Here is a 24,401-nt window from a genome sequence, read left to right as displayed (position 1 = left end):
AAAATTGAAACACCTCCTCTTAATTTTATCAGCAGGTGATGATGGAAAAATTCATGTACATACACACAGAATAAAAAGCTGTTCTCTAAACCTTTTAAAAAAGGCCTTTCTTTTATTTTATTTGGTCGGAAGCTGTAAATTATACATATGAAAATAAACTATACCCAGCTGAACTATTATTAGGCAATTCCTAAAACCATGCCGTGCAGGATCCTCTCTCACAGTTTACAACCTCAGAGGCATCCCTCTGGTACTTACCTAAAGGTTATTTTTTATTCTCTATTTAGAACCAGTTCAGACTTGGAGCTTTTTTCAAGGTTCTACATGCCATTCCAAACACAAAAAAGATACACAGGAGTACCACTACAGATTTGAAGTTGCAGTTATTCACAGATGAAAACATAAATAATAGAGAAGATTCAGTTCAAGAGTTATGAATTTAACTGAGCGACATAAAACTTAAAATGATCCACTTTGTAAGAAACCTACATCTGTAAAACAGTTGGAGCCTCTCAATAATCTAGAACTGGAGGATATGTTTTATCCACCCAAACAGCTGGGTGTCTTTCCATTAGACATATATTTCTAGGCCCTAGGTCTTGCAGAAGATTTGGTCACATGGGGAAATTTTGATGTACCATGCACAGTTGAAAGGGAGAGGAGAGTGATGTCCCACGTATGAATTAGACCTTTTGTAGATAATGAGTCTATCTGTATCTATTTCTTAAATTAATTTTCTAGGAGCATTCTCCATTCTTCCTCTCTTTCCCAATGCTGTTGGTCTGAAAACCAGATGAAGTGGAAAGAATATACTCTACTGGGTATTTCAAGGCAGATCATTTCACTGGAACAAATAGTACCTCTAGAGACCAAATAAAAATTTTAACTGCATCCAAATATAAGCCTCAACCATATGGTTGGTTGGGAAACACTCTAAATGAGTCAGCCATAGACTTCAGGAAAAATCAGTTCCAAGTTTATATACTGTTTCTGGCCCATCTTTATTCCAGCTAGCACTTACAAGTGTTCTTAAGCTGGTTTTACACCCATTTAAAACACAGTGCTCTAACAGCTGTTTCTCCTTTCGCTCTTCCCACGCCCTTTTTCTTCCCCTGACACAACAAGCATCCCAACACTTAGAAGTTTAGGAATGAACGTGACTGAAACAAGCAGGTGGAAAGATGAAGGATTGGTTTGACTATAATTGTACAACAGATGCTGGGTTATTGTATATGTTTACACTTACCAATACAGAAAGTATTTTAACCAAATAAAAATAATATATGTAAGTTCTTTTATTTACTATGTTTTTGCCAATCTTTTAATGAGATTGGGCCTGTCTGAAGGTATAAAAACCAGAAAGTGTAACATTTTACCTGCAGAAAATGAGTTTACACCTTCAGGAAATGAAATTCTGATCCTTTTGAAGTCAGCGTCTTTTGAAGAAACAGAATATATTGGGATGAAATATCCCAGTCGCTAGTATTTTTTATACTTTGGGGGTGATTTGAGAGATAATAAAAGTAAGCAAGTATATTTGCTTCATTTATTCCTCCTGTAATTGTGTTTAACTTTCTGCATCATAACGTATCAGTAACTCACAAAAGATCAGAGAAATACATCTGTAATTTACAGTTGGACTAAACTCCCTTTAATCAGGAACAGCAATTAAATACCTGAGTCAAGAAGAGAGTCTGATCTCTTTCACATGTGGGATTCTCCTTGACGGTCGGTTCACAGCACTGTGAGCATAACTCAGCATGGACAACAATGTTTAGACTCAGTTGAAGCTTTTTACTTTTACAAAATAATTTGATATCACTGCTAATCTTTTATCCCACAAATTGCCAGCCTTTTGTGAATGCCTTAAAAAGTATGAGTTTTTGTTTGGGATCTTGGTTTGAGCCCATTACCAACTGTCAGTTTATGTGTTATGTGTCAATAAAACCCTATAAATATGTCTTTCTTAGGAAAACATATTTTTCCTATGGATTTTGACTGTGTGTAAGTGTTCGATCATGACACTCCTACCAGAAGCATAAGGCTGAAAAACACGGCTACAGCCAAACTGCAATCTATTCTGGCACCTCAGTTTACATTTTAATTTAATGAAAGAGATCTTGTCTTACAATTACTATGCTTTGTTATAAGACCCTTGAAAGGAATCCAGATAAGTAACAGCAAGCTAAAAGGTACAAAAACTAATTGTTTACTCTTAGGATGGTAATCTTTTGTATTCATGAAATCACTAATTAATATCTCTCATAGAGGTGAACTTTCCATTGCAGAATTACTGAGGGGGCAAAACAAGGTAGTTTTCTTTTAAAACATATATATCATTATTGTTGTGGGCATCAGAATGTATATGATTATTACTGCCCAGATTAAATGTTTCTAACATACCCAGAATACTCCAAATTTCCATCATACTACCATCATTCTTATAACACTAACAGGATGAGTAAAACACAACACAGCCTTTTGACTAGGGCATGTTAACACAGTGCTGACGGCCTAATGTGTCCAATAGTAATTACCTTTGAAAGGTCCCCAGCCTCCAAATAGAAGCAGATAACAAACACGTTCCATGTAACCCAAAGGACCAGCCAAACAGCATACTGCAGGGAGGAAGAGAGAAATAGCGCATTAAAAATTTCACTACCAACTGAGGTAAACTTAGTTCATTAGTTCTAAACTTAGACCATTAGTTCAATCCAAGACAAAAGCAGACTATAAATATGACATGTATGAATAAAAATGTGACATATTAAAGAGAATCAAGAATAAATTCTTCCCTTTCACAGACACACCCTAGAGTAAACTAGTAAGTCCTCAGTCACACCAGAAAATCTGCATTTGAGAAAACAGTTGACAGATCTGACATTTGAATTTGAGACTAATCTGGATGTCTCATTATTGTTCAAATGGGGAACACTGCAATATCAAGAGCGGCACGCAATATCGATTATATATGAGAAGTGCAGAGCTGTTAACGCTAATGGCTATTCAAATACAACTTACTAAATAACAAAGGCTAATTGAAGCAGGCACTGGATTCTGCAAAACTTCAGATTTAGTCTCAAGGAACCAAACATACATATATAACCTCAAGAAAATACACATCTCTATATAAATTATTTTTAAGTATTTCTACAAAATATGGAGGGTTTGGGTCATGACAACTGCCTCCATCAATATATTTTGTGACATTCCAAAGCATGGTTCATAACTACTCAGCACCCTCAGGGACAGACTGTATTTTAAATTTCCAGTTCCTTTGGGCTTCTGTTTTGTTTTGGTTTTGCCTTGTTTTGGTTTACAGTACTCATGCTTAAGCATTATCATTTCATTGGTGGCTGACAAATTTCTATTCACATATCTCATGTAAGTAATGGAGTACGTGTTTTCCCTCCTTCTGTCCACTATTTTGTTTCTTTTTTCTATTCACAAAAGCTTATCTGCTAGGACTGGAAACCACATTTCCCTGCCGTAATGCTGGAGGATCTCATATAATAAAGTTTGACATGCTGTTGCTACTCCTACCTAATGTTTGTGCTTGAGAATTTCCCTTGACAAATTATTCCGTCATCTAATAAACCTTAGGATCTACAACTGCTTTTCTAATGATTGTTGTAGCTATCTTCTAGCTGTTCACAACTCAGTTCTGAGTGTTTCCTAATTTCATTCCACTGACCCATGGCACTGCATACGTGTGAAACATGACAGACACACGATGCTATTCACTACCTGTTATACCTGAGGGTTATTTCCTTTTTTTTATATCACCCACTTATTTATCTCAAGTATTTACAGACTTACCCTGTTTTGTCATCTTTTCTCCATACTGTACTGATTAATTTTTTTAAAACTACTTTTCAAATTAGGAAACACTGTTCTCTGCACACGTTTGCATTATATCACTTTCTAAAAAAGCAGACAATACTTTAGACTCTACACTATCCATCCCTTACAAAAAATATATGAAAAACAACTGTTTGTAATCAAGGACAATCTCATTCTCTAAATTCAGTAACAACCTACGTAGGAGTCTTCTTGCATTTCTCTTGGAAGTACTGTTTTGCATCAGATTGTCTATCATTTTACATGCCATATTCTACTTAATCTTCTAGATACTGCAAAAGTAAAACAATTCTGGCCTTTCTCAGGAGATCTAAAGTGAGAATATATCCAACACGAGTAAAACTTAGCCCTGTTCGATTTCTTTTTTTCGTAGATAATCAATCGTAGATTAATTGCCAACCAGCCTAAGTAGACGATGTACAAATCTAATGGAAGCTCACACAGTTTTAAAGGTTTAAATTTTTTTTACACAGAAGTAATTTTAGGTATCACAGTATCCCAGTATCACAGTATGTTTGGGATTGGAAGGGACCTCAAAAGATCATCTAGTCCAATCCCCCTGCTGGAGCAGGAACGCCTAGGTGAGGTCGCACAGGAACATGTCCAGGCGGGTTTTGAATGTCTCCAGAGAAGGAGACTCCACAACCTCCCTGGGTAGCCTGTTCCAGTGTTCTGTCACCCTTACTGAGAAGAAGTTTCTTCTCAAATTTAAGCGGAACCTCTTGTGTTCCAGCTTGATCCCATTACCCCTTGTCCTATCATTGTTTGCCACCGAGAAGAGCCTGGCTCCATCCTCATGGCACTCACCCTTTATATATTTATAAACATTAATAAGGTCCCCCCTTAGTCTCCTCTTCTCCAAACTAAAGAGCCCCAGCTCCCTCAGCCTTTCTTCATAAGGGAGGTGCTCCACTCCCTTAACCATCTTCGTTGCCCTACGCTGGACCCTCTCCAGCAGTTCCCTGTCCTTCTTGAACTGAGGGGCCCAGAACTGGACACAATATTCCAGATGTGGTCTCACCAGGGCGGAGTAGAGGGGAAGGAGGACCTCTCTCGATCTACTAGCCACCCCCCTTCTAATACACCCCAGGATGCCATTGGCCTTCCTGGCCACAAGGGCACAGTGCTGGCTCATGGTCATCCTGTTGTCCACCAGGACCCCCAGGTCCCTTTCCCCTACACTGCTCTCTAATATGTAATTTCCCAACCTATACTGGAACCTGGGGTTGTTCCTGCCCAGATGCAGGACTCTACACTTTACCTTGTTAAATTTCATTAGGTTATTCCCCGCCCAACTCTCCAGCCTCTCCAGGTCCTGCTGGATGGCAGCACAGCCTTCTGGCCTGTCAGCCACTCCTCCCAGCTTAGTGTCATCAGCAAACTTGCTGATAGTACACTCTATTCCCTCGTCTAAATCGTTAATGAATATATTGAATAATATTGGCCCCAGTACTGACCCCTGAGGCACTCCACTAGATACTGGCCTCCAACTAGACTCCGCACCATTGACTACCACTCTCTGGCTTCTCTCCTTAATCCAGTTTGCAACCCACCTCACTACTCTATTGTCTAGACCACACCTCCTCAACTTAGCTGTGAGAATGCTGTGGGAGACTGTGTCAAAGGCTTTACTGAAGTCAAGGCAGACCACATCCACCGCTCTGCCATCATCCATCCACCTTGTTACATTCTCATAAAAGGCTATGAGGTTGGTCAAGCATGACTTACCCTTGGTAAAGCCATGCTGACTGCCCCTAATAACCCTCTTATCCTTGATATGCCTTGAGATGGCACCAAGGATAAGCTGTTCCATTACTTTCCCAGGGACAGAGGTGAGGCTGACCGGTCTGTAATTACCCGGGTCCTCCTTCTTGCCCTTTTTGAAGACTGGAGTGACATTTGCTTTCCTCCAATCCTCGGGCACCTCCCCCATTTCCCAAGACTTGGCAAAGATGATGGAGAGCGGTCCAGCAATGACTTCAGCCAGCTCCCTCAGCACCCGCAGATGCATCCCATCTGGACCCATGGATTTATGGATGTCCAGACTATTTAATTGCTCCCTAACCCAGTCCTCATCGACTAAAGCAAACTCCTCCATTGACCTGGCTTCATCCGGGGTCTCAGGGGTACAGGGCTCCCCAGGACAGCCTCCGGCAGAGTAGACAGAGACAAAGAAGGCATTCAGTAATTCTGCCTTCTCTGTATCTTCTGCCACCAGGGCACCCACCCCATTCATCAGTGGGCCTACATTGCCTCTGGTATTAGTTTTATCTGCTATATATTTGAAAAAGTTCTTTTTGCTGTCCTTGACCCCTCTCGCCAGCTGTAATTCTAAGGAGGCCTTGGCTATCCTAGCTGCCTTCCTACATCCTCTAACAGCAGCCTTATATTCTTCCCAAGTGGCCAGCCCCTGCTTCCATGACCTGTAAACTCTCCTTTTCTGCTTGAGCATAACCAACAGATCCCTATTCAACCACGCAGGCCTCCTGGCTCCCTTCCTTGACTTTCTTCATGTGGGGATGCTCTGATCCTGAGCGTGGAAGAAGCAATCTCTGAATGCAATCCAGCTATTTTGGGCCCCTTTTCCTTCAAGCAGTCTTGCCCATGGGATTTCCCCCAGCAATTGCTTGAAAAGGTCAAAGTCAGCCTTGCTGACTACGTTTCATTGGATCAACTGTTCACGGCACAGCTTGTCACGTTGCACATAGGCAACAGCTGACGAAATGCTCCCTGTGCACGACACATCCAGCAGAACATTTCAAGGCCCTTTGGAGCTGCTTATCCCAGCAGAGAGCCTTATGCGTACCTGAATAAGTGTAATTTCTCTTTTCGGCTCTCCAGTCTATCACCAAAAAAATGACAAATTTATCTGGTTTTTAGATACATTCTTTCAACAAGCATCTGCTGTTATTTGACTACAGATAAGGTTTAAAAATATATTTTTAAAGCATGTTTTAAATGGCTTCCTTTTGAAATGTTTTATTGTTTGCTGCCTGGATTCTGTGGATAAACACTGCGTATAATTGTCTTGAAATACAAGGATGCTTGTGCTTCCCACTGCTTCTTATTTCAGATGCTTCAGATATAGCACATCTCTTATCTCTGGATCACATGCAGTAATAAATGCCTCTTTTTGTCTATGTGCTCCAACAAATTGTTGCAAAATTCAGCTCTGGAGGTCTGTGACAATGACCAAATCCCTCTGGTACTCTCTATAATATATATCTAATTAGAAACACAATTTATGAGAGTTCTTCGAAGGGCTATAGCTGTATTTTTTCTCATATGTTCAAGACAGCTGCATTATCTGACAGAAGCCACCACAATGCTACAGCAGTCACATGTCAACAAGACAAGAACCTTGATGCAAACACACTTGACCAAGCAGGAGATGCTGACAGAAGGCATAGCAATGACAAGACAGCTTATTATTTTTATGGAAATCTACACTGGAAAGAGGTAAAAGTGGAAGTCAAAACCTGAAAATTACGCTTACTATTTTGCAAAGCTGTTGCCAATCAGTAAAACTTTTTTTTCTTGTTTAAATAAATTATATAAATACAGCTATTATATGGTAAAATAGACAAGTAAACATGAATTTTTAACCCTCTGCAAAGAATTATGAGAAGAATTATGTACTTTATGATTTATTGGTACTGTGTAGTTACAGGTTTGAAAATTTGCTTTGAATCAATGCAAATTAATATAGGATGTCTTTTTTCTTGGGGAATGGGAAACTGAAATATTAAAATACTTGAAAGAGTTCTAAGAATCCATTCATCCCTCTTCACACTTCTCTCAAAGTTGGCCAAGTTGCATTATCTCCATTTTACTAATAGGGAAACTGAAGGTCAAAGAAATCAAATGACTAGACTTAACTCCACAGCCCAACAGGAAAATCACCAGCAGGGCACAAGAACCGAAAGTCCAGGTAGCACATTACTGCCTGTGATATAAACCTAGTCACCAGAACTCATATCTAATATTCTTGTCACTTTGCCTGAAGGAGAAATACGTCACCTTTTGAGTATAGTGGGCCATTTTTTTCACAGAACTTTACATGGTATTTCTCTTGCTCCCAAATTATTTTTGGCTATGTGAATCAATTACAATTACATTTGACTGAGGGATACAAGGGCTCCAGACCTACAGGATATTACCTTGTGCAATTGAAAGCAATTGAACTGTTATTGTGATTAGTGATTTGCTACTTATCTTCTTTTAGAAATGTACACGATTATAGTTTCAGCTTCTTCCAAATCTGAAAATATACCCCAAGACTCTTCCATGCACCATTCAGAAAAAGTAGTGACTACATCTGTCAAAGTTGTTAAAAATGTGATTCTTTATGATATCTGCGAAACAGTCCTTGAATTGTTTGAAGATTACATTGAGTCCACCATGTCTGGAAAGGAGTAGCTCTTTCCAGTAACACAGTAACAACTGTCCACTCTTATAATTATCTTTGCTTCTGAAGTTATTGCCCCCTGATTTCCCCTGTCTATGAAGATACACCACTTAGAAACACAATTTGCAAACTTACCTTTTCCTCATTAAATTTGACACCAACTGGAATTCTGAATACTTGGCACCACCATACTATTAAACTTAATGATAACATTCAACTAATCTTTCAGGTGCCTACAGCTCTGCTTACCTTCAAAAAGCCCCTCTCAAATAGAAACGACGATTTGGTGGAGGCAGCTATTCCTGAATAGCAAAGTACATGGTTTAGTTGTCATAACCTCTGTGGTTGCCTGTTCAAACCAAAATGTGAAAATTCTGCCTCTTGTTTCCACCTTCCTGGAACTAGTAAAAGACCTCACCTCGACTCCCCTGGGAGACGTCCATTTGAAATAGCCATGACAGTAGGCTACAGGGTGATTTCATGTGTTCACTTGGCACCATTCTCTTATTTAATCTGCTCTGTGCATTTTGCTGTTTCCTTTCCGTTCTCATTGCCTGTGGCTTTCCCCTGAGAGCTGACGAGGGTGTGGGCAGCACAGCATGGTGGAGAGTCCAGGTATAGAAGCCATGAGGAGCCATACCTCAGTAGAAAGCCTCCAGCACAGAGCAGGATCAGAAACCACAGCCTGATTCCAAAGAGAAGTCAGGAGCCAAATTCATGCTCAGGAGAGATTGAGTTATTGAATACATGAGTACCAGCTGTTTTAAGCAGAACTGCTTCTCTCAGCAGCCTAATACAAAGAGCAACCGTGCTCTGCTTTTAATGATCCACATGAAAGTTTTCCCTGCACAGCAGCTACCTACAGGCCTCAATGGGAGAGAGCTAAGGGCCAAAACCAGTAGACTTTACAACAAATAATAATGTTCCTGGCAGCAGAGGGCTTTGTACAACCAGTTCAACTTCAATAAATGTTCATTCACTTTCTTGGGAAGATCTTGTGGAATGACATAATCCTCCAGATTTTTTTCATTGTTTGTTGGTTGTCACAGAATGCAGCTTGCACTGGTTTTGCTTGGCTGCGTTCCTCACATCATTAGGACTTAGACCCTTTTTTGCTGTTTTTTTTTTCTTCTTTTTTACTTTTTAGTCAATCATGGCCACAGTGTCAGAGCACTGTCCATCTTTGTGAGTTTCTAAGTGAATATGAATTGATTTTATAAAATCCATTTTTGATTTGTTGGACTTTTCTGTCTCAGATTGCAATGACAGTCTAATTTGTCTGCTTGTGTTTATCAGGATTTTTTTAACCCTTTGGCACTGTGAGTCCTTGGCTCTTCAGCCTTTCATCAGTCACAAAGGTATTTATATTTTCTCCTTCCCTTTGCTCGCTCAGGTAAAAATTCTACCTGATATTTTAGTTCCTCTTTGTTACACTTCGATAATTAGCATCCTCTGCCAAAACTGACTGAAAGCTGCTGAACTGTCAAGTGCATCAGGACTGGTCACTACCAAACAGAAAATTACTGTTGGATTGTGGTTTTGCTCCTGAGCAATGACTGCTTGCAGATCTAGAGCAAGTGCTGCTTAAAATTTCTTCCCAGAGGCTTCTATACACCCAGTAGATATGTATAAACTTTCAGTTTCCTTGGGCTTATTTATAAGACCTGATTTTATATGGAAGTGTATTCACTGTATTTTCCCCTTGATTTGTGTGGGAAGGATCCATAAGCATAAAAGTCAAGAAGAAAGCTGAGGCACATTCTGGTCAGGTCACAAATAGATGAGGTGATAGACCAGAGCCCAGCACATCGCTACGATGTGCAGTTGCCCCTCAGTCTACTCATAGCCGGGGAGTTATAGTTTGGGTGGGACTTACAGGGCTACATTTTCCTTTTGGCTTCTGTTTTGTTTCCATTTTATCATGTGCCAAAATAATGCTGGACCCAGAACACACAGCAGAGATTTACTTATTTTCAGGAGACATAGCTTCGACTACTTCTGCATGAGAGAAGCTGGATTTCTACAGAGCACATTACTGCTGGAGTCATATCCATCTGCCTACATTTAGCTGTCCGCAATGCAGACGTCCTCCTCTGAGCAGGGCCTAGATTCCCCTTACAGTCAATTGAGGGGAAAAGGCACTTCCAAGACTCAGTTCATTTCTCAGTGTCTGACACAGCTCACTCCACCCTTGCTGTTTGGAAAGCTAAACTCCTCCAAGGCAAAATTCCCAGTGTCACAGAGGCCATTAAAAATCTTGTACCAGTGACATCAGAAATGAGCTAGTAACATGGCACTATGCAGGTATGCACTCCCTTTTTTCCACATAAACAAAAAATAACAAAGCAATTTAAACATCACCAGTGTAAAATATCCCCAAACGACTGCTGAAGAGACATCTTCTGGGAACTATTGTCTCTTGTATGCTACACACACTGATAGTCCATTAATGCTTAAGCTTGAATCATTCATTTGTTCATTTTCTGTTTCTTGGATTTACAGCTCTTCAGGTTTTAGTGGAAAAGATTGTGAGAAGTGCTAAAGTGGCAGTTGCTCTAGGGTACTGCATCACCTTTGTTAGTTTTTCGGATTCTGTTTCAGTGTCCAACTGCCAAATGACACATTTTCTCGGTGTACTTACTCTCTTCTTAATAAATAATGATTTCTTTAAATGATGTTATAAGGATGAATGGCCAAAATGTAAAAGTTACCACACAGAAATACATAACTTGCATTTTAACATTATTCAGTCAATCTACTATGTTACACCAGGGTGTTACAAATATTCCAGATCCTCAAATGCAAGAACTAACTAGTTACTTTACTTTAGATAACTAACAAGTTACTTTAAAAAGAGTTTACTTTAAAAAGATAATATTTCTGCAATTCTTACAAATTAGGAGTGGAGAAATTTGAAAATTTGTTTTTGTCATCTCAAATGCTTTTTTTTCTTTCTTTCGTAGGTTTCTTCTTCATTCATATGTTAAAGCTCATTAATTCTTTAACAAAAGTGGTAAGGCAGAAATTTCAACAGGACATATTTATTTTGTTATTTTGACTTAGCAGTAGAGATTTAATTGGTTTGGCTTCACTTTTCATTCAATTCATCTATTTCTTTTGATCGCATCTTTGTTGTGAAACATTTACCAGCAGGAAGCAACTTCAAACATAACAGCAACTTCTGCAACACGATACATATGTACCCAGCTGCAGACACATACATATACACACATATATGCACAGATGAAATGATATTTTTCTTTTTATTAATATGTTACTTTCCTGTTTGTTTTTTTTTTTCCAGTTTGTGCAAGAGATCATAAAGTCTCTCAAAATAGAAGTGACTAATTAAACATAAGTAACAGGAAAATGATATACAGATAATTCTCAGTTAAACAGAGTTCAGAATGCTTTCTTTATATAGGAATTCTAGTAATATCTTTATTTTTCAAGACATAACTTGATCTGGTCAGGCAATAGCATCTACCCTTCTGCTTCAATTATAACATGATTCTACCAGGATATACCTCAAGAGCTATTAGCACTAGAAATCAATGCTGTGCACTGTCTAAAACAGTGAACTCAAGGCTTTGAAATGGCATTATTTTTTGAGCAGTTCTTATCAGCTGTTAAATTCATATTATTGTTGGCACAGAAAAGAAGAAAGATAGAAATCAAAATTATGCAATTTTGGAGGTAATTTTGTTCTTCGATGCAAGAGCTAGAAATACTTGAACATATATTTTCCAAACCCTGCCTTCTAGACCATTCTGAAGACACTAAGTATTTTTAACTCTGGATTTCCTCAAAGTTAGTACATAATGATCAGTGTAGAAACTGCATTTGCAAAAATTCAAGCTGTCATTCATGGATATTTTTCATTATTAAATCTTAGGGGAAAACTTCAAGAATAGTTTCTGTACAATTTCACTGTAACTTGTAGCACCACAGAGCGTATTACTAATGAATTACTAATGCAAAAAGAACATGGACAAGATCATTGGCTACTATAAACTGTTACTGCTTTATACAGGGCTTCACCTGAGGGTGACTTTTACTACGCAATGAACCTACTGCAAAAAAAAATGCACACATTTAGCACAAAAATGGCAGATGGAAGAAAGGTTTTGTATGTCCAAGTCTGTCTTAGTTGTTAAGAAATATTTGGAAAAATGCTCAAGAATAGATTGTGTAATTTTTTTTCTGCAGAACATGTGAATGGGACCATCACCTTCCTGAGAGGCTTCATTGATGGTACCGGTTCTTGAGAGTGGTCCAACAAGGTCCACTGACTGCCCAACCCCTCTGTGGGGAATCACTGCTTCTCTATGCTTTCATGCTTCTTCACATGCTTCTCCAGCAAACTGGTGTAGCTACACTTGTATTGACTGTTTCCTTGGTGCCTCTGGACTTTTCAGAAACACTAATAAAGAAAAATCTTGATTATAATTCAGTCATTGAACAGTTTCTTTTAATGGAGTTTTTGGCGGCTGTACCCATTTAAATTCCCTATTAAAAACACAAATCAGGAAACTCAGAATTCTTTCAGTGTTCATTTTTAACAGAATGTAAAAAATAAAATCAACAGATACTGTTGCTAGGAACAGAACTCTACTGACATTTATCTAGGTTCTTTTATTGATGTCTCAGTATTTGAGTGCCAACTGCAACTATTTATAAAGGCAATCCATCTCCCTTAGTGACTACGTCAAAATTCTTGCTAAAACTGAGCCATTTACAATAAGATCTTTTTTGATAATTTGAGAGGTTTCTATTCAACTTCCCAGGTATTGTTTTCTTCCTTCCCTTTATTTTGACTTGACACTTTGACCTTCAAAGCCATGAGGAGTCTGGCCATTGAGTTCATTGAGGGATTTGAGTTTGGTTCTGGCTGTTTATATTCCAAATGAGATTTAACTGAAACTAAAAATAAATGAGGATCACCAAATGCTTTCTCCCCTTTCTCTGAACTATTTTCTAAAGCACAAGTTTTCAAAAATTCCTAAAACCACTCCAAAATTTTGAAAAAAAACCTGGGAGGTGGCTAAGGCACTAGGAGAGTTTGTCTTTCAGGGATGAGGAACAGAGCACACAGAATTTCAAAGTCACTGGCTGGCATCTGTGTTTTGGGAAGCTGGTGGCTGTTCTGAAAGTACCAGTCAACTGCGAAGGTCACTTCCCATTCTTTGGAGATGAAAAACATAAATAGGATCTGCAGAGTGTTTGTCTTTAAAGGGACCTCAACTAGCACTGCTGTTTAGTGCAAATCATACCATGGAGCCAGAATGAATTTTGTTTAGGAAGCTAAGACAGCTGGACTGGATCGACCCAAACTCCAGAGGCACAAAAACTAACACCATGAAACTGTATGGTGATCCCAGGGTTAGATGCAACTTCCTTGTGTAGGGGGTGCATGTCTGTGAGACTGTCACTGTGCCCAAATGAGTGTGACTGACTCACCAAGTGATGCTAATGAGCCACAGGGAGGGGAGAGAGTAGGACAAAGCACACACTTCTCCTTCCCTTATTCTCTTCTGATACATCTGATTGACAACAATGCCTGACTTGGCAATATCAGTGTGTTTTAATACAACATGGCTTTTTTCAGACTTTTTCAATCCTGAATGTTTCAATGAGATAAAAAAGAAATCTGCAGCTATAAAAATAAAATAAAAGTAGATACTCAAACCTCACTCTTTCTAAAAACATTAAAATGCATAATGGACTTCATTTTATAATCTCTTCAGAGAAATTTACGACTATGTGTGTCTAAAAACAACCATTTCACAGTAAAACCAGACTACATATATTGTAAAGAAGTAAAATTATAAAAATATCTTCCTCTTTTATTGATCAATCAACATCTGACTTCACTCAAATCACTAGAACACATTACACTTTGTTCATTGTATGAATTACAGCCTTCCTCAAGAAGATTTATACCTGTGTCTGTGTGCATGTTTGGCTCTGTATTATTCAGGAAACAAAGATAAACATTCTCCTAGAGTATCTTAGGGAAACTATCTTTTCCTTCACTTTCAACTTGCATCAAAAATCATTAGCTAAAAAGATCACAGAATCACAGAATCACAGAATCGACTGGGTTGGAAGAGACCTCAGAGATCATCGAGTCCAACCCTTGGTCCAACTCTAGTCCGTTTACTAGATCATGGCACTAAGTGCCATGTCCAATCTCAGTTTAAAAACCTCCAGGGACGGCGAGTCCACTACCTCCCTGGGCAGGCCATTCCAATGCCTGATCACTCTCTCTGTAAAGAATTTCTTTCTAATATCCAGCCTAAATTTCCCCTGGTAGAGTTTAAGCCCATGCCCCCTCGTCCTATTGCTAACTGCCTGGGAGAAGAGACCAATCCCCACCTGGCTATAACTTCCCTTCAGGTAGTTAAAGAGAGTGATGAGGTCACCTCTAAGCCTCCTCTTCTCCAGACTAAACAAGCCCAGCTCCCTCAGCCTCTCCTCATAGGTCTTATGTTCAAGTCCCTTCACCAGTCGTGTTGCTCTTCTCTGGACCCGCTCCAGCACTTCAATGTCTTTCCTGAACTGAGGGGCCCAGAACTGAACACAATACTCCAGGTGTGGCCTCACCAATGCAGAGTACAGGGGAAGGATCACTTCCCTTGTCCTGCTGACCACGCTGTTTTTGATACAGGATTGTGTGCAATAAGTTCTTCCAGTTCTGAGAATAAACTGCTGATGTAATCAGCTAATTCTGTGGTCCAGTCCTCTTAATATACACAGGCTGGCCAAATGCTATTTCTCTAAACGTGATACAATCAAAGAACAGACTAACATGTATTATTTGTGTCTTTGAGTCTCTTTCATGATGCAACTTCTAAATCCTTCTTTTTGGTAAAACTACAGTAATTGCATTTATCGGATTGCATTTTATTTTCTTTCTCTGAAAGTACCTGTTGCATCTTTCCACTGCATATCTCAAATACCCTAAGTAATGTTTTCACTCTCCTTCCTCTGGAACTCAAATTTGCATCTCATTTTTGGGTGAGCACATGTGCCTGTTTTGTACTGGGAAAGGTTATTGCTACTATTTCCTATACTGTTCACCTTCTTGTCTCAGGTTCCTTCCAGATCAAGCATTCTCAAACAAGTTCTTTATAAATCAAAAATAAAATAGAAGAGATTTTCAAACACCACCCAGAAGTAAGGCTGGCATCTCTGTAACTGCAGATGCAAAAAACTCGGGACATTTAATCGTTAAGACATCACTGACTGGGAAGCCTGCCACCAACATCCACACTTGATGCACATACATTGTCTTTTGGCTCTCTGCAGCTCTGCCCATCTGCTTCAGTGGCATAGTGCCCGCTTATCAGCTAGTTGGACAGTTTCAGTGCACAGAGGTGCCAAATAAAGGATTTACATGGCTAGCCTGTATAGCCCTGAAAGTGCCATTTCTTTTGTAGAAAGAAATGCTACTGCAGAGATACCAATATGCTACGTCTTTGTGCTTTTTTTTTTCTTGCACTCATTGAAGATTGGTTTTGTCAGAACCATTTAAATATCTCTTTAACAAAGGAAGATATGGCACTGATAGTCAAAGGAAAAGCAAGATGTATCTACAGATAAGACACTGATGAACAAAGCCATTATGAGATAAAATTCAGAGAGTATGGCAGATTGGGAGTATAGTGTAAGCATAGTGCACTATATGTCACTAATTCAAAGGACAAAAACCCCATGAAAAAATACAACCACACCTTATTTTACACGTTTTGAAACAAGGAAAGCTTTGTAAATGGATGACACCGGGAGGAATTCAGACAGATTAATATATGGCAACATACAGCTGAGATGTTCTAAATAGCCCTAGTTTGTTCTACAGAGCTGACACACCATTCCCACAGAAATTAAACAAACTTTTTTCTTCACTTTGTATCAGTAGTTTAGTCATTCTTTTAATTAAGAATCATATGATCTTTAAAATATTTTTCCCTTCAGTGCGTGAGTCAGAGTCACAAACTTCCATGGAGACCATTACTGCATCAGAACTAATGACTACAATAGAATAGAATTAGAACTGCATATAAAGGTAAAGGAAGAAGTTGCAGCTATTTGGAATGTGAACCTTTAATCACAGAACAGTTCCTAGTAAAGTCATCACATCATTTCTTTAGGCATAAAAAAAGTCTGTCATTTTTACATTCTCAAGAGGATTTTAACAGAAAATGGTTCATGGTAACATTACTTATTGCTTGTGATGAAACAAGCAAAAAAAAAAAAAGTAGAAAATACTGATTATGTGTTGAAAGCAGCTAGCTAAAATAGTTGCAGCAAGAAACATTTACAATTTCGGAAGATTATTTTCTTCAACAAATTGGTGATTAATGAAAGACTCAAAGGCTGGGGACTTGTTAGAAAATATTTAGGAATAAAAACCCTCTGGTGAATAGTGTCCTAGAGTTCTGTTAAATCTGTCATGAAAATATATGGATACTGTTGAAAATTAAATTAAAATGGATGCACCACCAGACAACGACCATTGTTCAACGCAGAGGTTATTTTAAGCTAAGGCTACACTACATATTTTTTGTAGCAGTCCTAACTCAGCAAATTAGAATTTAAGGAGATTATTTAAGTTTTAAATTAAACAAGTCTTTAAAAATAAATTCTTGAAAATTACATGATGAGGGAATTAAACTGACAAGATGTATACAAATTTGTCATGTATCATTAACACAATCAATTACAGCATAATTTCTGATGTAATAATATTACGAGACAGAGCAAATGGAAACCCAATGGCATGACTGTAGGGTCCAAAGCTGCCTGAAACATAAGACTTTTCTTTGCTTTGAGGGGGTTGTTGAGTGAGATGATTTCCAGAGGTTCCTCCCCAGCTTTTCCTCTAGTTCTTTAATTCTTACAGATCTTTCTTGGCATTATGACCCTTTGCACAGCTCAGACGGAAAAGTATACCCATTATTTTGATAAACAGTCAGTGTTACGCAAACCCTTTCCCAGCACTTTTCAGAAAAAAAAAAAAAAAAGAATATAGCAGATTGTTGAAAGGATGATAGCTCAACAAATTATAAGGAGGTCAGAAAGGTTAACAGTGAGGGAATAAACAGCTGATATTTCAAATGGGGTGGGAATATATCCAGATGTCAAGATGGTATTTGATGATATTAGTAATGAAAGGCATGGTAGCTCCCACATTGTAGCAGAAGGGCCGTGTGATTTCCATTGCAGCAGCCTAGCTTGCTATGCAAAATCTGAGTATCAGCAAGCCAAGAAGTTTCACCAGTGCCCCCAGCACTGCCACATCAGAGAGACTGCGATGACAGTTTTATGACAGGAGACAACAGCATGACAGATTGATAACTTTGCTTGGAAAAGCAATGGGTTTTTGAAGACACCAGGCTGAATTATTCCAAATTCTGTAAGGTATAATGAAAATCGAACAGGTTTCTCTTGCTCTTCAATTCCATTTTAGAGTGCTAGATCCAGTGCATACTCCTCCTGGTATGTGGAAATAAGTACTGAAACACTCAGTAGGAAAATACTGTGATTTATTAATTGCTGTTGCTTTAAGATCAACAGGATAACTTTGTGACCACTGAAAAATGTGTAACTATGCAAACTAAAGTTCATGCTTATATTTCATGGTTGAATTAAATTAGAATATGTTGCTGGCCTCATTGCTTGGATGTTTCAAAAATAATTTCCTGTCCAAGCACAAGAATGTATTTAATGCAAAGAAAAAATAAAATACTTTTAAAAGATGCTTCCAAGCATCCAAAGGAAATGCAAGTAAAATACTGAAAAAATAAGAAAAGTGAGAATGAGAAGTTAGCCACGGTCATTTACATCAACATCCAATTCTTTTTCATAGAATCGTAGAAGAGATTCACTGAACACTGCTGTTCAAGATTTCTTTTTATCTTCATCACTCAGTCCAGCCTTGTTCTTTATTTACTGAATATCATCTGCATTCAGTTGTTTGTTGTATTTTCTTAGGCTAGCTAATTTACTGCAGCTTCTGAGTACATCTTAAGCCTGGATTACCTTCCTAAGACACTGGCTGGGCAGGGTAATAGTTACTAGTCCCATGTTAGCGCTGAGAAATTTCTGCCACAAACGAGTCTGGGATGCTGAAGGCAACCACATTATTCATTAGCAGTGAGAGAAACCCGTGTTGTGCACTAATAAGGAGATGTTCACTTTGATCACGCAATTAAAGACTGTAGCATAATTCAAAAACACAGGTGGCTAAATAAAGGTCACAGAGGCAGCTTCAATTCTGGAGCTTTTTCAGTCTTGGGTGCTGCATTTGCAGCATTCCTTGTTCCAGTGCATGTAAAAGTGTGTGTAGGTATTTTCACAATTGTGCTTATACAGTGGGTAGTGGGTGTTATGCAGCCTGGTAGCCACAGTTAATGAAGTGTGATGAGCAGTGTACTCCACATGAGCTGATGGTAGCAGGAGGATAATGCTCTTTTATCTCCCAGCTAATTCTTCTGTTAATAAATAGGCATAAATACTTCTAGCTTGTTTAATGGAAACACTGAAAACAAAAAGAAACCCTAAGACACTAATGCAGAGAGATGTTGATCAATGCATGAGCCATTAGACACCCTGAGCTTTTCAGAACAGACCTGTGCCAAGCAAGTCAACAAAATCACAGGAGGCAACACCCCACCAGCTGCAATTATATGGGCTGAAGGCTCCGGTGCTCTGTCCTCCTCCCTTTCCTTGCAGTGAACGATGTTTTCCTTCCTCTCCTCCACACGGCTGGTGCAAAGAAAGGATGGTCTCTTTTGTTTTCCATCCCGCACAAGTGCCAGTTGCCCAAGCCAGAAGAGGCACGGGCAGAGTGAGGGCCCGCACAGCCACCAGGGTTCATCTGTGTGTTCAACTGGAGCAGAGCCTGCTCCTTCAGCACCGCGGCTCGGCTGTGGGATGGACAGATGCACGCTGGCTCTCTTGTCTAGAGTTTGCTGCCATCCCCTAATTTGAAATCAATGCCCACTCAAACAAAGCTAGATGAATTTGCAATGGGGACAAATGACAGCCTGAAACAATGCCCTGTGGTACCTCTTCCCTCTTTCTTTCCATGTTAAATATCACATTGACATTGCAAAAAAAAAAAAAAAAACACACATATATATATATATATATATATTAGTGTAAAGGCTATTAAAAAAAAATCCAGTAACTTTTTTGTTTTTAGTTCCATTGATCTAGATGATCAGAAAGGCTGAGTTGCTTTAACTGTAAAACGATAAATACACTTAGGAAAAATTTAGTTTGAAGGACTTAACTGTAGCTTACTCATAAAAGTGGTTAAATATCAAGGTCCCATAATGGAAAATGCTAGACAACTTTATGTGTAAACACTTATTGCCAAACCTGACTGTCATTATTTAAATTATTAAATAAATCTGATAATTTCTTTTTCCCCATCCTGCTTCAGAACTTCAGACGTTGAGTAAATACACTGCCAGAATTTCAGTAATATTCAGCAGATATGCCTCCATTCTTTGATGATACTTAAAAAGAAACCAAGTCCCATAGGAAAGCTCTGCTGCCCCTTTGTCTACAAGAAATTTCAGTGGGTTACTCAAATCTCAGCGCTTTTTGCTGGTCATCTCTTCTTGTTAGAAATTCTTTTCCCCTCATTCATTCATTACAGACATCCCATAACAGCAGTAATATAAGGAACAAACAGGAGAATTTTGAAAGCAAGGAGGGTAAGGAAGATAGAAATATTAATACTGCAAATAGAATTAGAGAAAAAGTCTCAAAAGAGAAAAGAGTGAATGAAAGGTTAGGTAAATAAGATAGTGTTCAAATACATAAGCTGCAAGACGTCATTAGAGAATATGGTCGCATCTCTAAGGCACAAAAAGGGTTATTTCACTGACAGAAGAAAAGACAATTCTGAAATGTAGACAAAATCTGTGCCCTACATAAGCACTTGAGAACAAAAGCCATAAAGATAAAACCCCAAGAGGAAAAAAAAAAAAAAAAAGAAAAATGACAGAGTATCATTATGAGGTCAATAGTGGTCAGCAAGAAATTAGAGCTGGAGGATTAAGAAAACTTCCATGTCAGTTGGATTCTGTTCCAGAACACTAATGAAATGTCAAGAAAGATAAAAGAATCTGGAGAACCACGATTCCATATAAAAGCAATGGAAGTAACTGCAAAGCAGTTTGGCATTACAATGAAAAGGTGGAAATCTAGAACACCCATAGACTCATCATATAGACCTAGCTATACAATTAGAAAAACAGCTTTCCCCCACCAGACAGAAGTGGTCCAAAGGAATTGGAACATCTTGGCTTAGCAGTATCAACATGGATTGATTTCAGGGCTTATGCAAATGTTTTTTGTGTTAATGGGGCTGAGTAGCAAAAGGCAGACCTAGGAACTAGGGAATCCTTCAAAATCTCTGTACTTTCCCATTACTGAACACTTGCTTGACTCACTCAGCCTGAGGCCATATTTGCCTGGGGGTGAATGTATGGGGAGAAAAGGACAGAGCACCAGCTCCAACATCTGCAGTGTCTTTTGCCTGAGCTAATTCTGTGGCAAACTTGTCTCCTCTCAGTTTAAGTGAGAACCTATTATGATGATGGCATTCCCATGGCACTAATTTTGGAACAAAATGCTGCAGAGAAAGCAGATGAAACATCATGAAAAGCCGCTGTGCAGCTGGGATATCTAAACTCACATTCCCTATTTACCCCAGAGCTGTTCTTCTAAGTGTGCTGATGCTTTTGCCTGCCAAAGGTGCATTAGGAAGCAACAAAGTGGGTCTTTTTTCAGTTATCTCATGGGATATTCTTGCAGAACATTCAAACTAATAAATGGCAAGTCTTATAGAAGGTCTTAAGTGCAGATTGCAGACGTGATCCCTTAACTCTCACTGGAAAGAAGCCAGAAGCTGGTCTGTACAATTGTTCTGATTCAGCAGGGATTTCTGTCTTAATACCTTATTTTGTTGTGGAAACTGAAAGACTACTATATATAAACCTGCAGAAGTTAAGTCTTAAAGATCCTACAGCACAACATTTTTATTGATGAAAGAAAAATAAGGGAAACTCTGATTAACTACAGGAATGCCTTGAATCTCTGTCTTAACACGCTAGTCCTCTAAATTCTTTACTATGGCATGGATTGCACTGTTCAGAATTCTTCCTCCAAATGATCTGTAGCTAGCAAGTTTAAATCACTGCTGTGACAGATTGCATGAGAATATCTCTTCAGTGTGACAAACCTGCAGCTCCTTCCGGTGCGCCTTTTGATACCCAACTTATTCCAAACCTTGTGGATTTAACATAGCCATAAAAAAATATCAGGAAGTTAACGAGAAGATACAATGTATTGTCCAGCAAATTCAAAGCCTTTTGTAGGATCAGTTTGCTTCTTTCGCTCTCTACATGTTAGAAAGCAAGTAAGAAATGGACCCTAAACTGGATACATAAAGTATAGCATGTCTAGGATACAGAGATGTAATTAACAGAATGCTGTAAGAGTCAGCATTATGGCTCATTTTCTCACTTTATATTAATTCTTAGGAATTAGGAAGCAGAAAAGAAGGCTTGGGTTTCTTTAGTTCTACAACTGGAATATACCAAGACTATTATCGACACATCTGTATTTTCTAAAGATATCTTACAAGTGTCTTGGTGCCTCCACAGACAAATATTTATTTAAGAACAGTTCCATGAAAATCAGTCTTGATTTGGAAATAGCTATGACATCCATTGTACTTCTAAATGGTAGTTTATCAAGAGGACAGTTGTTCAGGGAGAGGTAAAACTTTTCCAAACAATGCAGAGTAGACCTGCTCTAACCTTTTCAGTAATAGATACCTAACAGGAACCTATTATGTGATATGAATAACACTTCTTTCTGATTCTTGAACTGAAGATCAGTTGTGAAAGACATATGTAAAAGATTGGTTGTCTAAGTTTCAAAATGTACTTGTTTAAGGTTAACTACCCCCCAACTGCATAAGATCTTTCTTATTGCAGGATAAATGCTAAGGAAGGCAATTTATGGATGGACAAGAGTCTTCTGCAGTAGTCCCTGCAATTCTGAAAATCAGAAATCAGGGCTTAAAAGTCTAAGGTTAAACAAAGAAAAAAATGGGTTGCAGATAGAAAAATAATAAATAACACAAAATAATGTGTTGGAGATTTTGTTCCAGTGTAAAAATGTACAGTTTTATTCCTTCCTGTTACATATTATCCACAAGTGGCAGAGCTGCACAACCAATTTAGATGCCTCTGGAGAAAAAGGGATGCTGTTTTACTCTAAGAGCCCTCCTATGATGACATTTTAAGCTGTGATCAGCATTTTCTAGCCAGAAGAACAAACTTCAAACTGTTAATAAATTGTAAACATGCATACAGCACTGTAAGAATTAAAGGAGAAAACCAGAGTTGTCTCTAATAATAACAAACAGGGATTTTAGCTAAAATTTTCAAATAAGGGTTCATTTTTGCTCTTAACGGAAATATTTGGGACCCAGAAGGGGAAAATATATCTAATGACATTTACATGACTCCTGTTAGATCATCAGTATAAGTGCTACTTCATTACTATTTTATCCTCCTTTTCTGTTATTGTGATTAAAAAAGAATTATAGATATCACTACAAATTTCCTACTCCATGTTATTTATAAAGATAGTTTTGGTTTAGATCAAATTCATTTTGAATAATGCAATGAAAACTGAGCAAATATAATCAGCAAGTAAGCCAAACACCACCTAAGCAGGCAGTAAAATTCGAATATCAGCCTAACACAATTTCTGTCCAAGGTTGACTTTACAACTGAAGTCACGCTTTTAATTTTTTTATTCTGTTGTCAGGCATATTGTTGAAATATTTTTTTAGCTTGTTTGTAGCTTTGCTGTACTCTAAGAATAGCTTTACACTTGTCAGTTGCTTCTGGCGTATTTAGAGATTTCCCAGTAGTATGAGATTTCCTGCCTTGTGTTGCTATCCTAAGAATGATCAGGTAAGTAGTCATCAGTGTTTTCCCTGGCATAGTAACTACTTATTTTTTTTTCCTCCCTTTTTTTTTTTTTAAATATAAAAATATCTGATTGTATTCTTCTTGCGATTTCCTTACAGAAAATCTATAATCTTATCTTTAAACTCCTGTTGCTTTGTGACCAAGTGTCTGAGAAGACTTGATGGCTTTATTGACCCATTTGCAAGCAAAAGAGTCGGAAAAAATATTGCCCTATTTTCCAAAAGATTCCACAAATTTATTATTATTATTATTATTATTATTATTATTATTATTATTATTATTATTATTATTATTATTAATAATAATAATAATAATAATAATAATAATAATAATAATAATAATAATAATAATAAAGAAGTAACCACCTCAGCATCACTTCTTCATACTTCCTGGCAGAAACTGCAGAAATTTTCTAGAGCCAGCAAAGGTTGATCTGAATTTTTGAAGAGCTTTAACATGTTTGCAGTTATTTCAACTACAACACTTGTTGCTCTAGTGTTAGCTTGGGATCCAAGATTCATGGTGTCTGATCTGTTCCTAGAGGACAGAGCTCTAAGCAAAATCAAGACTTCATGAGTTCTTGGGAATCCGAGATGCAATAAGCCTGGTATATTTACCCTCGAAAGTAAAACTGGATAACTGCAGACTATGAACTCCACCATGCTGGGCTTTTCCCCCCATATTTGTCTTTTTCCTTTCACTTTTAGCAATATTGTCATATGTTGGCTGACTTTCTGCGGACGTTGTAACTGGCTCTGGAACCAGCTCTCCCTGTATCTATGACGACTGTTTCTACCTTCATAGCAGAAACATTGCTGTTTCTCACCACCCACACAAGCAGTCACTTGTTCTGTTTAATTTCTTATCCCTCAGTATTTTCCCCTTTACCACCCAAATGTGTTAATTACTAAACCCGACTCACAGTTCATAGGTTTCAAGGGCTAAATATTAGAGAAATGATGCTAGCACCACTTCCCTGGAAAATTCTCATTTCTTAACGACCTATACTGGAGATGCTACAGAACCTGTTTACTAATGTTTACACTCTCTCTGCCTGCATGTCCATTTGTCTTTCCCCTTTAACATTTGACAGTACATTTGCT

General features: G+C 38.2%; 1 protein-coding gene across 2 annotated transcripts in view; it reads right to left on the bottom strand.

Annotated features, from left to right (window-relative positions):
* Window positions 1–24,401, bottom strand: part of NKAIN2 (sodium/potassium transporting ATPase interacting 2) — a 547,535-nt gene that overhangs the window by 253,832 nt on the left and 269,302 nt on the right. For both annotated transcript variants that reach the window (XR_010471338.1, XM_065056828.1), the window contains exon 3: window positions 2,538–2,618. Coding sequence is in view for 1 of the 2 variants with exons in the window: in XM_065056828.1 (XP_064912900.1) it covers window positions 2,538–2,618 (81 nt within the window). In the remaining variant the exon portion in view is untranslated. The remainder of the gene's footprint in view (window positions 1–2,537; window positions 2,619–24,401) is intronic.

The sequence above is a fragment of the Columba livia genome, chromosome 3 (assembly GCF_036013475.1).
Source record: "Columba livia isolate bColLiv1 breed racing homer chromosome 3, bColLiv1.pat.W.v2, whole genome shotgun sequence".
Classification (NCBI taxonomy): domain Eukaryota; kingdom Metazoa; phylum Chordata; class Aves; order Columbiformes; family Columbidae; genus Columba; species Columba livia.
Note: the sequence above shows the minus strand (reverse complement) of the source record. Positions and strands in the feature narration are given on the sequence as shown.